The following is a 21,978-nucleotide window of genomic DNA, read 5'->3' on the forward strand; positions in this document are numbered from 1 at the left end:
GGGGCGCCTTCTCAGGTTTAAGCGCCTCCTTGAGCAAAGTGGAGATAGCCGCTGCAGTGGGAGAGTTGAAAGAGTCCTCGGGAATAACGTTATTTTTATATATCTCGCCTCCTCACCTCTTCAGACTGTTAGTGTGCTGCTGCTATGCTAAGGATTACCCTGTGGATGGTCTTTGGGTGGACATCACATCTCCTTTCCTGGACGTTTGGCCGTTGGTTGCAAGCTAACGATCGCCTTGTGCTACCATTCCCTGACCAGACCATGCCACCACTGTACTCCGCCACAGAACTTTGAAACTAAGACAACTACCAGCATCTGATCTTCATGAACTTTCTCATGAAAGCTGCAATACATTGCAAAAGCCATTCTCCACACAGAGGCTCTGGCCGTGTGTTTACATATAACTTCACGTCCCCTAACTCCGTTCCATCCCTGTGGTCCTGGAGCACCCCAACTTCCTCATTACATTCTCACAAGCTATCACGAAGCAACATCACCTGAAACTGGCCTTGCTTAACACTAGCTTACTTAACAATAAAAGCCTTATTCTGAGTGAATTTATTACTGTTAATAACATGGATTTCCTCTGTCTCACTGAAACCTGGCACAAACCCCTGGACTATTTCTCACTCAAGCCCTGATCACACAGGATGCAAGGTGCGGAGCACTGCCTTTTTTTTTTGTTTGTTTGTTTTTTTGTTTTTTTCCAACCGAATGCCACTAGTAAAATCAAATCCTGCTGCCTCTTTTTGTTGTTGCCAAGCAACCACCCCATCACCTCCTAACATTCCCATGTCATCAATGTACTGTTTATTTATTTATTTTACAGTTATTAGCATCTAGTCCCTAAATTTTTTAGGCAGAGGGTGCTTTCTCTAGCCCTGGTTGAGGGTTAAGGGTTTCAGTTAATAGTTTGTTGGCTGCAAGAAAAATTGAGATCTGTGTGGGTACACAAGACCCTTAAAAAAGAGCGTGGATCACAGGGAGTACCACCAGTTTGTTCAGGAACTTTGCCTTGATGATGGCCGTATACAGGGATATTTTAGGATGACTCAGGGGCAGTTTGACAACCTGCTGTCTATCATCAGGCTATATATACTGCACTGCATGTCATGTAATTATTCATGGAAGTTTGACGCGAGTTCTAGTTAGTATTGTTGTCATCGTTGTCATATTTTGGCTTTTATTTATCATTTATTATTTATTGTTTGTTTTACAGTATTGTTGTTTGTGTAGATTGTTTTATATAGTTTACTTGATTTTTTTTTCCTTCTTGCACCATCAGAGGCAGCTGTTTTAATTTCGTCATACACATGTTGAATGATGACAATAAAGGTCTTTCTATTCTATTCTATAGCTCTAGGTATCCAGCAACCACTACCACCAATTTCTCCTCCCTTGTTTGCCAGCTGTAAACTTGTTGTCATGACCACCACAGAAGGCCCACCTCTCAAATCATCCAATTGGACAATGACAAAAAGGCAGAGATAACGTGAGGCATTTTTCTGCTCTGAGCTCTAAATTTTTTCAACTTGAGGCATTCAGAGTGCTCCAGGCGCTTAGAGCACAGAAATGCAAGGCGGTCGCAATGCAAAAACCTCAAGCAAAAAGCAGCCCCCAGTTGCTAAAATGCATCCTGTGTGATCAGGGCCTCAATTAGACCACACCTGCAGGATGCGCATACATTGATCAACCTCGCCTTGAGGGGCAGGATGGTGGTGTTGTTGCTGTTTATAGAAAGGACTTAAAAACAACCACCATCCCCATTCCTCCTGCTAATTCATTTGAACACGTCGCCTTCAAAATTCCTGGTCCTACTCCATTAGTCACAGCCATTATCTACTGCCCCCCAATCAAAACTCCTCTTTTCTATCAGACCTCTCTGATTGTCTGACCCAGCTTACGTGCCATCTCACCTTCCATTCTCCTCTGTGATTTTAATTTACACATTGATGACACTGACTGTAAATCTGCCATCGATTTCCTGGAAGTGCTGCAATCTCTCAACTTCATACAACATGTCAATGTCCCCACTCACAGCTGCAGTCACATCTTGGACATAGTTTGCATAGTTTGGTCTTACAATACATCACCTTTCCAGCCTCAACCTCCATATATCTGACCACTTTGCAACCATCTTGGACACTGACATCCTATCCTTATACCAAAAGAAAAACGCAAAATATCTTTTAGAAATCTGAAATGTCCCATGTCCCCCTCAGCTTTCTTAGCCTCTCTTGCCAGTGTCTGCCTCTACTCCCCCACTGTCTGATCATCCCTCTGACCTGACACCTGAACTCCACCAAATGAAATGCCGTAAGCACCATCAGCTCGAAAGACTCTTCAAGAAAAACAGTTTAACAGTACATCTCCAAATCTATACAGACTATCTTCAGCAATACAAAACTGTTCTCACTACAGGCCGGTCCACCTCGTACTCACAACTTATGTACTCTGGCTCCACCAATCCCAAGGCTCTCTTTCCACCATAAACAAACTTCTCAAACCCTGTGACAACACCTCCACATCCTTCACAGTTAACATGTGTGGCACTTTCCTCTGATTCTTCCAGAAAAAAAAAAGACTCCACCTACAGCAGTCTGTCCACTGCCCCTTTCACTACTCAGCCTCTGACTCTCCCCTTTCTGTCAAAAATACTGGAATGTGCTCTTGCCTCGCCTACCTCTCCTCCAATGACCTTTTTGATTTCTATCTGGCTTCCACAGCACTGAAACCAGTAAACTGAGCTGGGAAAAATCTGACATCGGTCCCAAATCTCTCACAAAAACCTCTCACAACTTCTGCCTCACCATTGACAATTCCACTCTGCATTCCTCCCTGCACACCTGCAACCACCTATTATTTTTGCACAACCGCTCTTTCGAAAAACATGTCAATCAAATCACCAGTACTGCCTTCTTCCACCAAAAAAAAAAACATAGGTCGTCTCCGCCCATCACTCCATACATGCCTTCATCATATCCAGAATTGGCTACTGCAGCAGCATTTATTATGGTACACCATCCAAGCTCCAATACATCCAGAACTCTGCTGGCCCCTCTGCTCACCCATTCCCGCTACTGCAATCACATCACCCATGTCCTTTAGAACCTCCACTTCCTGTCCCACAACGCATCCAATTCAAAGCCCCTCTCCTCACTTACAAAGCCCTTCATAACCAGGCCCCCTCCTACCTCACTGGCCTGCTCCACTGCCACACTCCTTCCCGCAATCTCTGCTCCTCTGATGCCAATCTCCTGACTCCACCACTCAAGACCAAGCACTGGACCTGGGGCAACAGAGCCTTCTCCATAGCTGTCCCCTCCCTTTGGAACACAAGACTGCACTGACCTTTCCTGGTTCAGATGACTCATCAAAACTCATCTTTTCAAAATGGCTTTTAATATGTGCACGATGTTGTGTGTATTTTATTGTAGTCTATTTTATGAACGTTTTTTAACTAATGTGAAAAGTAAAAAGCCATGAAAAGCGCTCTATAAATATATTATTATTATTAGTGTATCAAAATATTTAGTCACAGCTGTGACTAAATATTGAAATACGAAATATGAAAATATGAAAGTGAAATATGTAATACATGTTGACAATTTTATTTTTTCTTTATTTTACAGGATCACACTGCAGTCATTAATACTTGTTTCTTTTATCACAGGACATTACGAATGTACTCTGACGGGTGGAGTCATAAATTTCCACCAAAATGGAGATATAACAAGAAATGAAATCAGACCAGCTCCCATTGTACGACTACAGAGTAGAGTTAATGTTAAATGTGACGGGACAGAGGGACAAAAACCACTTCAGTGTTGCGTACAGTACCCCTATAAGGTCAGGTGGTTTTTAGGCTCAACTGATTTACCCTTAGGTAAGTGGAAACTCCTCAGGATGACCACACTGAAAAACCAGACACAGCTATTAACAGTTTCTTAATAACAGCATTATTAAATGTTCACAGATGTCACTGTCACTACTAATAATGGAGAAACCTACTGCATCACGCATGATTACCAGCTACAGAGCTGCAGCGAGTCACAGTCAAGACAATTTACTTGTAAAGTAGATGACCCTGAGGGTTACGAAAAGATGACAAATATGATAATTTTCAGAGAGGGTAAGAGCAATATTTGAAATGTGACAGCACTGTTCATTTGCTACTTTTTACCATCTTTTGTGTAATATTAATTGATTATTTAATTCTTAAGAATTTACATGTAAGGATCCACCATATGGGACTGGACGAGTAGACGACATATCAACCATAGGATGTGACAATGGTCAAGAGGGGAGCAGGACTGCTGTCTGTCAGGAAACAGGAGAGTGGAACATTTTGGAGGACACCTGCATCATAACACAAATCAAGGAATTATTAATTGATTCAGAGGTAGGTGATCAGCTGATGCACAGTTTCGGTGCTAAATCTAAGCATTTTTTTACCACTCCAGAATGAATGGAAATGGTAGTGTCATAGTGATGTCCGTTTTGTCTGGGTTCGTGAATCCACAAGAGTCTCAGCTTTCCAGTCATACCTAATTTATGCAATTTCATGACTGTTAAGTGACCTTGGGCAACAACCCAACTTGTCAAATACCACTGCTTTTGTTGGTAGGTGTCATCGTTAGATATGGATGGAGAGAGTCATAGTTTAAGGCTGTATGATACACTGGGCTGCGTCACTTTGTAGCACCACCTGTAGAATAAAGACAGACATCCAAAACAGACATAGGAAGGTACACAGCGTGTTATATTTTGATGTTTAGGTTCACTGGGATGAGAATGGGTTGTGTGTGATGTGCAGCTCTGATATGCACTGTACTGAGCTGCAGGTATCATTTTAATTATTATTTTATGATACAATATTCATGTAAATTATACAACCTACAATGCACACTTTAAAATAATTAAGCAGTTTGGATATGTTTTACAGCCAAATATTTCTGCACCAAGAAAACGTTGTTAATTATTGCCAATAGTGGGATAGTTAGTGGGCTAAAACTGTACATTAGTAGTTGAGGTAGCACATTGAAGGCAGATAGTTAAAGTGTTTATATGTTGTATTGACTTAAAAGTGGGGTGCACTGGTAGTTCACATGGGAAAAGAATATACTAATAGTGTCATTTGGAAAGAGTAGCATTGTCATCTTCTACCTATGCCAATCCTTAATGCCTATGTGCAGTTTCACATAGATTGACCATGTCAGTGAGTAGAAAAATGTGGGACAGACAGAATGACTGACTGACAGAATGACACACTGACAGTTTCCGTGATTATGTACAGCATACCATACCATACCATGAGTTAGTCATACCAAAAAATTATAAGAAAAAAAAAACAAGCATTCGGCCACAGGGGGAGCCACAGTGATCAGTCACATTTTAGGCATTTTCAAGCATTTTTCTGTTGTTATAGCACCACCCAGTTGCCTATTAGAGTTAAATTTCTCCAGTCACCTTGTGGCGTCCTGTTCTACATATCTCCCAAGTTTAGTAAAAATCGATATGGCGGTTAGGCCTAGATAAGAAATTAGTTCTCTAGCATCCCCATTTTGTTTGATCGGGTCAATAATGGAGGGGTCCCCTCAGATTATGTGTGGTCATATGCCTACAAAATTGCATGGTGATCGGTGAAACCCTTGAGATGTTGTACACCTTTTTGTGATGAGCCACACCCTCCGCAATATTCATTGCCTTATAGAAGCTCAGTTTTAGTAATTTTTCCAACTTTTGCCAAGAGGGAACTTTAGATATTGGTCCCTTATGAAACCGAGTTTCATGCAGATCGGTCAAACTTCCTAAGAAGAGATCGATTTTAAGTGTTTTTCAAAAAATTCAAAATGGCAGAAAATCTGTATAACCAGAAGTTATGGGTTCTCTTGTTCCTCATGAGGAGAGGCATCTCTGTGCTAAGTTTCATGTCTGTACGGCATACGGGGCATGAGATATGCCCATTCAAAGTTTGCAATTTCAGTCGGTTGCTATAGCACCGCCCTTTGGCCAACTGATGTAATTTTGCTTCATTCGCATCCCCCCATTACCCTCTACCACTGTACTAAATTTCACATAGATTGACCGAGTCAGTGAGGAGAAAAACGTAGAACAGACACACAGACACACACACAGACACACCCACAGACAGTTTTCGTCATTATATAGTAAGATAGTAAGATAAGATATATAAATTTATTTAAACAAAACAAATACAAATTACACAACAACACAATAAACAACATATAAAAAAAAACAACTTAACTTTTTTAATTGAAAATACTGTGACTTGGAATCTTTAACAGCTTCATAAATTAGATCATACATTTGTACCGCCACATTTTGTTTTCACAATTAGGAAATGCACACTTACAAACCATTTTACTTTGCCAAACTGATCTCCGACTTGTTGCCTGTAATCTCCGGTAATGCCCTCCACCTAGAGTAGTATCCAGCTGGGCTTTATCTAGAGCTGCTTGTTCTTGCGAGATTTCAGGCATGGTACGAGATTGCTGCTTGTTCTCACTCGGCCGCACTTTGGAAAGCAGAGTTAAATGGTAAATAAACACGGCAGCACACAGTTAAGGTAAGACAACACGTTTACATGTTGTTTTCTATATGTTCTGACATTTATCCTAACAATATGAGGCGGTCTTTGTGGAAAAAAGCTTGTTTAGTGGACTAACTTTGCACTTGAGAAGTATGCCATTTCACTTACGTTTTAAGAGGTCTGACGCTACTAGGTGCACCCCGGCTGTATCTAGGCTAACGGCTAACATGCTAACTATTATTTCTTAGGGGTGTCAAATTATTGCGTTAATTGCGAATAATTAATTACAGCCATATTTAACACTCTATGTTTTTTGATCACGTTAATCTCATTTTTAATCTCTAACTTTACTGTTTCTGCGTACCACAGAGTTGCTGTTTATAAAATCTGTCTGTAGGCGTACGATTGGGCTTCTTTGTGCTTGAGTTGTGGGAGAGCTGCAGCGCTACAGAGCAGAGCCCAGCATCAGCACTGATGACTGTCCCCTGCAGGGGCGGTCTGCTCACTCAGGGGCCTATGAAAAGCTGTCTGCCCTAGCACGCAAGTATCTGACCTCCCCGGCAACCCAGTAATTTTCGGGATAATCAGGGCAGGATTCAGGATTCTGGACAATTGCTTGGATTTCGGGACTGTGACGATTCGGAGGTCAGATACTTGCGTGCTAGGGCAGACAGCTTGTCATAGGACTGTGCCAATCCCGAAATACAAGCAGTTGTCCTGAATCCTGAATCCTGTCCTGATTGTCCCGAAAATTACACTAGAGCAGAGTCTGGAGTAGTTATTGCCCGATAAAACAATAAAAACTGATCATAGTGGTTGAGTTGTTATGCAGCTGCAGTGCAGCCTCTTGTTCTAACTGTTCAAAACTGTTCTATAAACTGATACAGCTGTAACCAATGCACCAGGTGTCTTTTATTTTGTTAGCTTTTAGTTTTTATTAAGTTTAAAGGACAAGTGCACTTACATTGATCACTTCCATGAAATAAAACGAAAAATTGGAAAAGAGGAAAATAATTTAGAAAACTGTTAAAATAAAATTAGGGAACTGATCACAGATGTATTGTTTCTGTGTGTTTTTACATCTATTGTTGCGTTAATCTACAGCTATGCTTTTAATGAAGTTGACATGTCATGACAGTCAAGCACCCCCCGGTGGTCGAGACTGAAGGTTGCAGCACTCTTTATTGGGACTAATCTCAAAAATAACAGAATGCAATGGCTAGGTGTACTGCATCTGTGTTCAAGTGTGTTATTGTTGAAAACAATAATTATGACTTTATAAAATCACTTTTTGTAATATATATCAATCTTTTGATCATCTGCCATAATAATGTAATGAATTTAAATGAAAATACCTCAAGTTGAGGGCTTTTCTCTGCAATTTTGAGATGAAATTAAGAAAAGAGATTAATTAGATCAATTAATTTCACATCATAATTAATTAATCTCTCCATTTTTTTAATCTCTTGACTGCACTATTATTTCTATGTCACTAGTCACTTGAAACAAATTTAGGACGATCGGAGACAGGTTGAAATAAACCGAAATTTCCCTTTAAGCACATCTGCCACCCTGTGTTTCACTGAAACCTGGCTCAGTGAACACATCCTGGACAGTGCATTACGGCTGCTGGGATTCCAACTTTTCCGAGCGGGCCGCATCACGGAGCTCTCGGGGAAAACGAAGGGAGGCGGAACATGCTTCTACATCCTAAATGAACTGACTGACACTGTGACATCCTACATCAGTTTTTGTGAGGATATGTGTGTGCAGACCAAGATTTTCTGTACATACAACAACAACAAACCCTGGTTCACACCCAAACTCAGGCGGCTGTGCCAGGCCAAGGAGGAGGCCTACAGGAGCAAGGATCGGGCCCTGTACAAGCAGGCCAGACACAAGCTGACAAAAGAGATCAGGGTTACCAGAGAGGAACTCCTACTCATTGATCAGTCCTGCACTGGAAATTTGTTGCCGGTTTTCAACGACCCAGTGAGTTTTGCAGCGATTTTGATCGGAGGAGCAGCGGCTCTCCTTGGGATTTGCTGCAGACAGAGCAAGTGCGCGGCAGTGCTGGTGAGGCTATGGCAGCGGGGATTACGCGCTCCGCTCCCGTCTATATACCTGTCTGCTCTTTGGCAAAAAAAAAAAAAAAAATGGACGAATTGCTGCTGCTCACTCATAAATACTCAGACTTAAGCACATCTGCTGCCCTGTGTTTCACTGAAACCTGGCTCAGTGAACACATCCCGGATAGCAATTTGCCTCAGGGGCTTTACAACATACAACATCCCTCTGTTCTAAGGACCCTCACAGCAGATAAGGAAAACCTCCCCCCAAAAAACCCTTTAACAGCGGAAAAAATGGTAGTAACCTCAGGAAGAGCAACTGAGGAGGGATCCCTCTTCCAGGACGGACAGACATGCAATAGATGTTGTACAGAACAGATCAACATGATAAATTAACAGTAATCCGTATGACACAGTGAGACAGAAAGAGAGACAGAGACAGAGAGAGATGCAGGACAGATGGTAATGACAGTAGCTTGCAACAACATTAATGAAAGTAATATTATAATTATGGCTATTGTGGTACAATATGTCGAATAATATCTGTTAATTAATATCTGATAGTATATTTATATTTATATATATATATATATATATATATATATATTTATTTGTATGTGACAATAATCATATGTGTATAATATGTGTATAATAACAACAAAGTATTGGTCCATCTGACCATATGAGCGCTGAATTGCAAGTTAGTGTAAATGTAGAAACATGTAAAGAACCTAATTGCAAAATAATACATTTATCATAATTTGGCTTCAAACCAGACAGAGTTGCAAGGCCATCTAAATCCCTAAGTAAGACATTCAAAAAGTTGTCAAAAAGAAAATTGTATTATCTGCATATAATGAAATCTTTTATTCTTGTCCATAACTATTGAAAGCTTTAATATTTGTGTTATTTCTAATTTTTAGCGATAATGTCGATTACCAGTAAGAATAAATGTGGGGATAGGGGGCAACCCTGCTTGACTCCCCTAGATCAGGGGTAGGCAACCTGTGGCTCTGGAGCCACATGTGGCTCTTTAGCCCCTGTCCAGTGGCTCCTTGAGCCTTTGAGAAAAGAATTCTATGGAAATTCATTCTATGAATCCAAATGTTGCTGAACCTTGATAGCAATGGCTGGTTAGCTATGGATGCCAAATCCAAAAAAGTAAATTGAATAAAATGAAAATTTAAGTACGAGATAATTATTAATAGTGCCCTGCACAGTGGCCACCTTGTGGTAAGACATATTAACAAATGCTTATTTAGACCATAAGTATAAGCTAATTTAGACTTAATAGGCTATTTACCTTGATTATAAGGCTCAAACATGTTTTGCGGCTCCACACAGATTTTTTCAAATTATTTTTGGTCAAAAATGGCTTTTTTAATGGCAAAGGTTGCAGACCCTTGCCCTAGATAATGAAAAAATTTAGTGAAAGATAACTATTGTTTGTGATTTTACTTAATTGATTATTAAGTAAAATTAGCACCTTAAAGCAACTGTGCGGAACTTTTTACCATTAACAAAACTGTCCCTAGTTTGTATCACCCCCCCTTGAAGATCCGCATATTTATTTGAACCCAACAGTGACAAAAAAGCCTTTCTCTATATGGCTATTTAGCGTAGCCTTGCTCTGGTCGGACACACAGCGGAAGTCAGCAAACCAGAATACGGCACCCGAGGCGGAAGTGATTCTGCTCGCCTGCAGCAATTAAACCACAGAAGGAGCCATGTTTACAGTGTTCTTTGAGTAAGCAGTACGCAACGGGCATTGCTGAACACATAACACATAACAGTTTTACCAAAGATGTATCTATCAGGACTTCGTTGTACTTTTGATGTCATGGCAGATAAAGAAGGAGCATCATCTAAAATTATCTGTGACTGTGACCATGAACACAAATATACAGCAGGCAGTTGTCCTCAGTTTATAAGAAATTCAGAGCTACACCAGAACATTTATGAACAGGTATTACTTTACTTCTAATTTGTGTGTAACGTTAGCATGTTTCCACTAATTACTTGGACTGACCTAACTTTAGTAGTGTTAGCTTTGCAAGCGAAGGCTGCAGGTAACAGCTTTGCTTTGTTAGGATTATGTTATGTCTTCACTGTGTATGTTTACATAAAAGACTACTCAGACAATTTGGGAGTTATGCCCTTTCTCTATCATTTTCATGTTGAGACAACATGATCGATATCTTTTTTGTGTCTGTACGACCAGTGGCTGGGTCTCAGTGGTTAGCATTGCGCTTATAGGGGGTCAGTATGTCCTGCGCTGTGATCCGCGGAGGGATACACCGGTGAGCAGGCACAGATGTAGCTTGTAAACAGAACTCAACTGTTTATTTAGCCTAGCAATATCTCCGGACTATAGTAGCTGCAATGAATGACTTTTAATGCGATTTTGAAGAGTTTCTTGAAGCGGACACAGATCCAGAGCCATACCATGTGTTGGATGCTGAGCAGGTGAGAAGAGAGGCTGAATCCTCCGCTCCCATTTTGCTGCACAGAATGGGATTCGGTGTTACCATCATTGGGGAGATATATCATCAGGAGGAAAAGCGCCGCAGAGAGTGCATCACAAGGAGTGAAAACTCTGCAGCAATCACTAATCCTGGCGTGATTGAAACTTTTTTTCATGTTCCTAAGATGAACTGGAAAAAAAGGCCCCAGGCCTGCAGGAGCTGATGGACAGCTTTCAGTCGAGTGAGTAATATCATCCGTGTCGTCCCTTTGTTTGCTTTTACCGAGTGACCTAGCGTACCTGTCCCAGAGCCAGCTGCAGCTGTTGCTCACCGGTGTATCCCTCCATGCAAGATGTACTGCTAACCGCTGTCTCAATACGAAAATGATAGAGAAAGGGCATAACTCCCAAATTATTGGAGTATTCTTTTCACATAATAATGCGGACTCAGCAGATGACTTGTTAACTGTTTATTCCTCCTTACACCGAACGTACATGGCTGCTTCGCATTGTTTCCAGTAGCACAACAACAGTTACTACATTACCCAGAATAACTTGAGGCTCACACTACTACGGTAGCCTTAGTAGCTCAAAATACACAACACATTAGATTAGATCAGAACAGAAACACGACAGGAGAATTTACTGAGTAATTTTGCTGTTTCCACTAATTACTTGGACTGACCTGACGTTAGTTAATCATCTTGCTCTCCAACACAAATGCATGCGGTAATTGCCGGCTGCAGTCGGAATTTTACGACACCAGGCTGTGGGTGTCATACTGCTTCGACCAAAGGGGCGCTATAATCAACGAAAACGAAAAGTTCCACACAGCTGCTTTAACCCATTTTGTCAAAGAGGTAACAAAGTTAAAATATTATAAACATTTATAGATGTACTCCCATTTCACTGTATTGAAAGCCTTTTCAAAATTAGCCACAAAGATTAGACCATTTTTTTGGTCTTTTTCATACAGTTCAATAATTTCTTAGAGATGTCTGATGCTATCACCAGCAGATCTACCCTCAATAAATCCATTCTGATCTTTATCCACAATATCATGAATGCCTTTTTTGATTCTAGAGGCAATACATTTAGATTGTATTCATTATTATTAGTTAGAGGTCTCCAGTTTTTTTAATCTAATTGGATCTTTGTATCGACCATTTGCCTCTCGCTTTAAAAAAGAGAGATCAAACACTCCTTGAGTTGAGTTGAATTCCGCTTACTCTACCAATCTGAAATGAATAATTGAAACATGCTAGAATGGGATCTTTTATATAAGCAAAACATGTCTTATAGAATTCAATCAGAATCCCATCTAGACCTGGTGATTTATAGGATTTAAAGGAATTAATTGCATTGAATTGATTGCTCTTCTAGCCCTTCTCCATTCATCTAACTTTAGAATTATTTATTATGCCACTGGCCTTTTTATGTTAAAGTCTCATGACAACATTACTTAACATAAAAAAAATAAAAATAAATTATGGCAAAGCCTAGGAGCAAACCCTGGGATTTATATTCAATACCTTACTACTATTTTAATTCTGATTTCAGGATGTAGATCATTTTTGTATTAAGATCTTTGTTTACTGATTATGTGACATGAGTGCACATAATAGGCTCCTCTTGTCCTGCTCATGAGTCGTGTACCAGAGCATATTATAGTGTTGGTATGGAGCATACATGATTCTTACATAGCAGGATGAGCAACTGAAATGATAGAGAGTAGCTTATGAAAGAGTTTCTTAGAGAGGTTCCCTGTAGATCCAGTGTCAAGTGTTCCATTCAGAGTCTGCTGTCTATTTCCAATATAACTAGCACTGGACAGCTGTGTGACTGATTTGGGTTAACTGGCCATCATAAATTATTTATCAGATTTCTTCCTTTTCTTTAGCCCCCCTCCAGCACACATTCACATCTAGTGTTTTGTCCTTTCAATGCGACTACCAGGACATATCTCTCTATTGAAGCTTGGCAAAAAAAAAAGGAAACAAACTTTGTAACTTTGATATCCATTCAATCTGGCACACCTAGACTGCTAATGCCTAATATAAGCCTCAGCTAAACTTCAGGCTGCATTTTGCATTTTTGCAGACTGCATAGTCACATACTGCTTAAGAACCCTGGCAAATCCTCTGCAGCCCAAAAACATTTTCCTCATAGGCCGCTATCATGAAAGAGATGTCTGTAAAACTTTTGATAGGACACCTCCAGCTGCAAACAAGGTCAGTTATGAATCTTTCTATTATGAAATTTTGATACATGGAGATTTTACATTTCTAAAATGTTCCTCAAGCTGAGAAAAGTGTTTCTAAAATCTGTGACATCATCATAGTGTAAAGTCTATGAGCTGAGCGGGAACTCAGGGCCAGCAGGAGAAACACTACTGCGCATATTCAGCAGGCCGCATACTGCGAAAGTAAACAATGATAAACACAGGTCATCACAGCTATCACAAATAATTATTAATTCTGTAAGAAACCTGAAAATAGGCAAAAATTAATCTCATCTGTTGTCTGGTTAGAGTGCTCTCTGTGGCCTGTGCATAGCCACACCATTTGTGAGTGAAGAACCTCCACTCTGCAGCAGGGCTTTGGATAGTGTTTTTGTAATTCCAACAATTTCACCAGGGTGATATGTCTTCTCTCTATTTAATCACCTCACATACATTTTAGGAGACACAATCTCACAGTTAAACTTTTATTTTCTATCACATCAATAATTTAAGCTTTTCAACTTTGTTTGAACAAGGACCCTCAGTATTTGATTGAAGAAGCTTGTTAAAAATAAGTTGTACCTGATTAGGTTGGCTACAGCTGTTTTTTTCAGTGTGTCAGATCAGTGTTGTGTTACAAAGTAACGCGTTACAGTAACGTAACTACTTTTATTGGGTTACCACTGAAAATATGGTAACGGAACGTAGTTACTTTGTCAGTTGGGCACAATGTTACTTTTCCCGGGGACAGATTTGACGGTGACACTGCCTGTCTGACTCAGCTGTGCACTAGGCAGGAATTGTGACAGTTGCCATGTCAACAGTACAGACAGGAGCACCAAAATCAAGAATCGTATAAGGAATATGGAAGATACACAGGCCTCCTCGGATTATTTTAACGGTTTGTCAACCGAAGACAGGTTAGCTTATTGTAATAAGCTAACAATTAGCAACGGAGTGAGGTTTCCTGACCCGTACTTAATGTAGGGTCAGTGGGTCACCGACCCATTGAAATGGCCTAAGCTACAGTGGCCGGACATTTTTTTTATATCTTGTGGAGAAACCCAGCGTTTATATGCATGAAAAACTCAAGGCATATAAATCCCTTGATGTGTATAATTTTGTACTTTGCGGTCATGTCCAAGATATTGAATACCAGGATTTATCTGATGGTTTTTGTGCTCTACGGACCGAAGTACTGCAGAGCCAGCGACAAGGACACAAAACAGTAACGTTAACTAATGTACAAGACCTGGGCGATTGTGAACAAGTCGACCGACTATATACTGACAGCGAACTGCACTTGTATAGCTGGGTAACTGTTGTTTAATGTAACGTTAACCTTGCTAGTCAGACCTCAGACATGGGACATGGGAACCTCAAAGGAAATCAAAACGACCCCCAAAACATCAATAAAATGCAGCATTGTGTTAACAGAAAACAGAACAATCATAACCTGCCTATCTTCCTGGCGCTGTGTGAACGGCAGCCTGTTGCAGCAGCTCCTATTCTGTGTATTTTAAATTGCTGCTGTGACATTGAAATTTCCCCCCAAGGGGTCAATAATGTACCTACCATACCATACCAGAAGAGAAAATGAATTAATTTATTCATGCAGGTCTGTAGCTTACTGCAAAGTATGAGTCTGTTACACAAACACAGTCTCACAGTTACACACGTAATAACAGAACAGAAAAAGATTTATTCATGAATATGACACTATTTGTTCAAAGATAGTGTCTGTGAATATTAATATTTTCCTCATTCAGTGATGCAGCAGGTCTGGCAAATAGGCTATTAGTAGTAGTAATCTGTCATGTAACAAATTCATGTAGCCTAGTTAACACAAATTAACTCTCACTCTAGCTCTCAATCTTTATTTTATCTCCAAAGTGGTAAATACCAGTGGGAAACTCGGATTTTTTCACATTTAGGAAATGAGATGGGGTTCTACCCAAAGTCAAGCACCATAAATGTAATGTAAAAGTAACGAGTAACGTAAAAAGTTACTTTTCACAGAGGGTAACTAAGTAAAGTAAGGTATTACTTTTTTAAGAAGTAACGAGTCACAAGCAAACACTACTTTTTAAAAGTAACTTCCCCAACACTGTGTCAGATACATATTTAGTCAACATTTAAGTGAATATCGGATAGGACTCTCTATGGCAGATACCTGGTATTAAAGGACTCAATTGGGGCCTAAAGAACCAGACATCCCTAATGCCAGGTTTAGATTACACGACATGTTTATCCATTTCACCAATCACTACCTCAGATTGGTGACAGTGGAAACATAAAATCTTGCTGGGACTATAAGTTGGTCCTCCACCAATCATTGTCTATCATGATGTGCATGATGTCATCGCATCGGATTATTCGTGCCCAAATTTTGTTATGATTACTATTATTTATTTATTTTTAGTTACTATGGCTGTTCATGCCCCAGCAAAACTATTTATGTTATGTTGGGAATCAACATATACATATTTACCTCACACGGAGGCATCAAATATGTTGGGATTTAATTGGCTATCGGAAATAATTAATAATTATTATTAATAATTAATAATTATGTTAAATAATGTGACTTAATTAAAATTAAATCACCTTGTGGGGCACCATTCCCGTAAAGGGAAAAATGATAGCCAGTTAAAGATATCAGTCTCGTAAAATACGCTAAACTATTAATTTGGAGTTTGATTAATAATTAAATTAATGACAACAATCAAAATTAACAGTAACGCCTGAAGGATTTCAGAGTTCTTGACGCAGCAGAGGTTGACTATTCATTCACTCTTGTGCAGCATTAAACAGACAGCAGGTATGATTCCAAAGAATTATATTTATTCACAAATTAGCAAAGCAAACCAAAACACACAAATTCTAACTAACTATATACAAGCTTGGTGTGTATATGTGTGTGTGTGTGTGTGAGAGAGAGAGAGAGAGCGAGAGAAAGAAGAGAAAGGCAAAGGCGGGTGTAGTGATCAAGGAGCCGTTTGGCCTACAAAGCAAAATGGCTGACAACAGAGAACTACCACAATGGCCGAATCAAGGCTGCTTCAGTTTCGGGGGAGGTGTTTGTCTGACTGTGTGGTCAGGACAAAGACAAAGGAAAAGAAGCGGGAACTTTGAAATGCCTGTTTGGGTGTAGCTCTGTTGAAAGCCTGTTTGTTAATGAGTCTATGTCAATGGGATGTGTGTTGCAAATGGTCTGGATTAGTGCAGAGATTGTTTAGTTGTGTGCAAGAATCTGTTTATGAACAGTATTAGCAAACTAAACACTTAGCTTTGGCGAAGCCAACTAATCAATGACCTAACTGCCAACAATCACAACAATAACTCAATGAACAGCATCAAATCAAATACAACAAGTCAAACAGCTTCGCTTAGCCTGTAAAGCTGTGATAAGCTATGCCCAGTTGTTACGTTACCGATCCTTGAGTAGATGGGAGATAGCCGGCAAAGGAAGGCTGGGAAGGTGTGGTTTCAGCTGCAGTCTTTGTTGGGTCCTTTGTTCCAAAGGTTCTGATCTGAGGAAGCTGGTCGCTCGGGGTCCTTGCAGAGTTAGACGCTGGGTGCTAACTCACTTAGTTCCTTGTTGCTGGAAAGCCAGTTGCAAACCTTGTGTTTGTAACTCTACCTTTCTGTTTCAGGTCAGAGAGTCTGTGATCAATTGCTCTTCCTTTAGTGGTCTGGGCCTCTGGAGCAAGGGTTTGGGCCTCAGGGCTGTTCCAAGCCCAGCCGGAGAGCGGTGTGCAGCTGCTTCAGCAGCTGGAGCAAGAAGAGAAAGTTCTGTGGAAGGGAGCAGATCTTGTACAGATGCCTGTGACATCACAGAGTCACATGTCACTGTAAAAGGTCTCGATCAATCAAGTTTTGGGACTTGAGTCTTACTGAGGTGTGAGGTGAGATCTCCTGTGGAGAAGGGTGTCGCATAGCCCTCTTTGTTTGAAGACAAAGAGCATGCAGAGAAAAAAGCCTTTAAATTGTCCCGTGATGATTTTACCAAATAATAAATCATCTGTGGTCCTGTGAATCCCAACAGTTATAATGTAAAAAAGTGCCACCAGATGGGAGGAGCTACATTTGAAGTATGCTATGAAAATTGTCCCTCCATCACAAGTTCCTGCAAATGTTTCACTATAAAAGCCTTTTTTTATAACTTGAAGGAATTCTGTCCACTGAAATGAAATAGAGGGCTTTCATTTCTAAATGGATATGTTGGACATGTTGAGTTTGAAATGATGTGTGTAATGCATTAAATCTAATGGGGCAAACAGGAGTGGATTACAGATAAAAATTGAAAAATACAGAGGTAATGAGAGATAAAAGCCTGTGTCTATAAATAAATCCATAAAGTCTTATGTCTAATATAATATTTTTCAAATGAAGCTGGTACCCTCTGCAGTTGTAGTAAATAAAAGCCCCACCATTATTTGTGAATTTTATTCCTTTATATCTTTCTTCATTATGAAGAAAAAAAACACTGTTTGCAAGCTTGATGCAATGGCAGTACTGACTGACTTGCTGAAGTGTCTCTGCTGTTTCATGCCAGCATTTTTCATTTTTCACTCTGTTGTGGTAACGTCCCTAGAGGAAATATCTAAAAGGCTGTGATGCTGTAGCAGATCACTCTGTGTTCCTATTGGTCAAAGTGATGGCTGTAATGGGAATAGTTGTGGATGACAAAAATAACTCAAATATGCTAGACTTTCTCATAAAAGTAATGAGGGGTCTCAGACATGGCATTGGTTGTCATCTTCTTTGATGTATTACACAGGATAAAGCAAATGATTAATGCACACAACACCAACTGTCACTTATGATCGGAGTGGATCCTGTAGGATGGCTGCGTTGGGCTATATTCAAGCTGATATTGTGTTGTCTGAAACCAGCATAACAGCAGCACATTATTTTAGTCTGCCCTCTATTGTTGTGTCTTAAATAGTGCACAGCTGTTGTCTGTACCAGTTTCTAGTGGCCAGAAAGAAACATCTCTGCATTTGTCACAAATACTTTTAAATCTCACACAAAAATGTAGTAACATATTTTTGTGTTGTTAATGTTTCATTGTTTTAGGATTTGGTTGTGGATGAAGTACCAGTCTTTGTGGTGAATCTAAGTGCCACTGTCAGAGAAGAAAAAACAGAAGTTGCAAATTCATCTGCAACCATATCAGCTATTGTTGACATCATACAAAACATTGCAACTGTTTCCACTGAGGAAGTCACTCGGCCTGTCATAGAGGTTGGTTAAACCCTCCCATCTGTGGCCTCTTGGTAACGGTTATGGGTGTAACGTCAACAAATGTACTTTTTGACTTTATGATAAGGTTGTTTCATTACAGTGAAATATCTCTTTATCTGCAGAATATACTTGAAACAGTTGATGTCATCATTGGTGATGATTCAAGAGAATCCTGGGCAGTTCTGAATGCAAATCAAACTCGCAATGCAAGCTCAGAATTATTGGCTTCACTCGAGTCCCTCTCTAATGGGTTGGTCGGTGAGTTTGACTTTGCAACTGAACGGATCCTGCTCAACAGAACCACATTTAATAACTCCTTCAGGGCTGATCTGAACAACAGCATCCTCATAGACATTCCAGATACCAACTTGTTCAATGTCTCTATCACTACTATCACCTTCTCCACCCTTTACAATGTTATGCCACCACGAAACTCCAGCTTTGAAGTCAGCCTCTTCAACACCACCAGTAACGACACAGTCACTGCTAATGCCATCAATGCTGCTGTGGTGCTGGTCCAAATAAATGAAACAATTAGGAATGTTACGTTGAGCTATGACAAGCTAAACAGTTCCCTTTCACTATACCCACAGTGCGTCTTCTGGAACTTTACACTCTTTGATAAACTGGGTGCTTGGGATGATAAGGGTTGTACGTTTGTTTCCGACATAAACAACACCGTAACCTGCAGCTGTAACCACCTCACCTCCTTCTCAATTCTGATGGCAACAGACATCCCTCAAGACCTGATACTAGCCTTGGATATAATCACTTATGTTGGAGTTGGGATATCTCTGGCAAGCTTAGTTGTATGTCTCATTATTGAAGGATATGTTTGGAAAGCCATTACCAGAAATAGCACTGCCTTCATGCGCCATGTTTCCATCATTAACACTGCCCTGTCCCTGTTGATTGCTGACATCTGTTTCATCATTGCTGCCTCAATTGCTAAGAACCCCCTTGAAAACCCAAAGGAGGACTATACAGTTTCAGTTGGACCATGCAGCACGGCAACATTTTTTATGCACTTTTTCTTCCTTGCGCTTTTCTTTTGGATGCTTGTGTCAGGCCTTCTGCTCTTTTACCGGACGGTCATGGTTTTCTCCCACATGTCCAAGTCAACCATGATGGCCATTGGCTTCACTTTAGGCTACGGGTGCCCTCTGATGATAGCTGTTATTACTGTTGCTGTCACGGCACCAAACAATGAATACATCAGGAGAGACCAGGCTTGTTGGCTAAACTGGTTCGAGTCCATGGCCCTGCTGGCCATGGTGATACCTGCCTTGACTATAGTTTTCATCAACATTTTAATTGTAATTGTGGTCTTGTTCAAAATGTTGAGAAGGGGTGTTGGAGAGGCTGCTCAAACAGATGAAAAGCATACAATGGTGGTCATTATAAGGTGTGTGGTCATTTTGACTCCTTTATTTGGACTGACCTGGTCTTTGGGAGTGGGAACCATGATATCACCAACAGATAGAGGAATCCATATTGCCTTTGCATTCTTCAATTCACTACAGGTATTTTGCATCCATTGAAACATGACAGTATTTATCTATACAAATATTTTCTGTTTGTCATTCAAATTATAAAGAAATGTGCACAATGTCATTCTTTTCACAGGGTTTCTTTATTTTAGTATTTGGGACACTGTTTGACTCAAAGGTAAGATGACTTCAAAGAAATAGTTTGACATTTTGGGAGACGCACTTCTTTGCTTTGAGGAGAGCTAGATGGGAAACCAAATACAATACTGTGTGGTGGTTGGGGAAGTATTTAAATCCTTTATTTAATACCATAATGTAAAAATACTCCATTGCAACTTAATATCTTGAATATGAATATCTTTTCAAATGAAAGTACTACAAAAGTATTACCATCAAAATGTACTTAAAGTATGAAAAAAAGTATTGCCTATGGTCAATGTTTTGTTATCGTATATTACATGGTTCCATTTCATGATGCAATAATGTTTTAGCAGGTTTTTTACTGTTGAAGTTGGATGATGTGGAGGACATTTTTCTGCTTTTTATCCTATAGCAATCCATTGTATTTTCACAGGTGTTGTATGTAATCTGCAAAGTAAAGAGTAATTATCAAATATAGTCATAAAGAAAAAAATAAAGAAGTACAATATTTCCCTCACTAATGTAGTGGAGTCAAAGTATTATGCAGCACAAAATGTAAATACTCAAGTCAAACACAAATACCTCTAAATTGCAGTGTGTAAGATTTAGGGGGATTTAGTGGCATTTAGTGGTGAGGATCGAAGGCTGTAACCAGCTTGAACTTTCCCTGTGTAGAATTCCTTCAGTGTTTATTGTTTAGGAGGTTTTCACTGGAAGCTGAATTCTGCAAGGTCTATTCCTCTTCCAACATATGGACCAGGGGTGTCATTTATAAAACAGTGCATAGGATCCATACTACAAATGTACATACAGACAAAAGCCAAAAATTGTGTGTGCCATCAATTTTTTTTTTTTTTACAGTTTTTGCAATCAGCCTTCCCCCTCACCATCTGGCGTATGCCTCTTTCAGGCCTTGTTTTGTGCGTACACAATGTTTCTAAATGAGACCCTAGGTGATTTAAACCATGTTAAATAAATAAATACATTTTAATAAATTAATGTATCTTTTTACACTCTTGTCACGAAGAGGTTGCTAACTATGGTATCCCTATCTATAGTCAGTGTTTGGCTTATCTGTTCTGTTCTGTAAAAACATGACGGTGCAAAATGGTGATCTCTGTGGATGAGGACCCGCTCCCTTTGTAGATATAAATGGCTCATTGTAAGGTAACAAAAACACAAAATTTTTACTTTAGGTTAATTACAAATGAAAGAAAATATACATATTATATTATATTCAATTCCTGCTATTATATCCCACTAAATACTACACACTGGACAGTACAGTTCCTGAGAAAATATACTGACATACTTTCCCCCACTGCCACACAGATTTTTGAGCGCTTGGTGTGAAGCTAGAGACAGGAGGCAATTTGTTTTGCCTAGCTAGACTGGGAGGAAGTAGCCTGGCTCTGTCTAAACATTACAAAGAATATCTGCCTACTATCACCTCTAAAACTCATTAAATAACAATAATTCCCTGAAATGTCAAACTATTATTTTAGAGTATTGATGTTGCAGGGCATTTGGACACTATTGATTTTGATACTGACATGAATTTAATTGTGCCTGTAGATCCGTTCTATCCTCTCAAGAAAGTTACCTACATCAAGCACAGGCTCTGGCTCTAACCCAACAAGAGTAAGTTCATATATATATATATATATATATATATATATATATATATATACAGTACAGGCCAAAAGTTTGGACACACCTTCTCATTCAATGCGTTTTCTTTATTTTCATGACTATTTACATTGTAGATTCTCACTGAAGGCATCAAAACT

The 21,978-nt window shown here is 39.7% G+C and overlaps 1 protein-coding gene across 27 annotated transcripts in view; it reads left to right on the plus strand.

Moving 5' to 3' along the window:
- Positions 1-21,978, plus strand: part of LOC125897346 (uncharacterized) — a 177,269-nt gene that overhangs the window by 153,028 nt on the left and 2,263 nt on the right. For all 27 annotated transcript variants that reach the window (XM_049590601.1, XM_049590602.1, XM_049590624.1 and 24 more), the window contains 7 exons: positions 3,674-3,886; positions 3,977-4,132; positions 4,224-4,402; positions 18,390-18,557; positions 18,680-20,080; positions 20,184-20,225; positions 21,764-21,829. In XM_049590601.1, coding sequence (XP_049446558.1) covers positions 3,674-3,886; positions 3,977-4,132; positions 4,224-4,402; positions 18,390-18,557; positions 18,680-20,080; positions 20,184-20,225; positions 21,764-21,829 — 2,225 coding nt within the window. The remainder of the gene's footprint in view (positions 1-3,673; positions 3,887-3,976; positions 4,133-4,223; positions 4,403-18,389; positions 18,558-18,679; positions 20,081-20,183; positions 20,226-21,763; positions 21,830-21,978) is intronic.

This window comes from Epinephelus fuscoguttatus, linkage group LG11 (assembly GCF_011397635.1).
Source record: "Epinephelus fuscoguttatus linkage group LG11, E.fuscoguttatus.final_Chr_v1".
NCBI lineage: Eukaryota > Metazoa > Chordata > Actinopteri > Perciformes > Serranidae > Epinephelus > Epinephelus fuscoguttatus.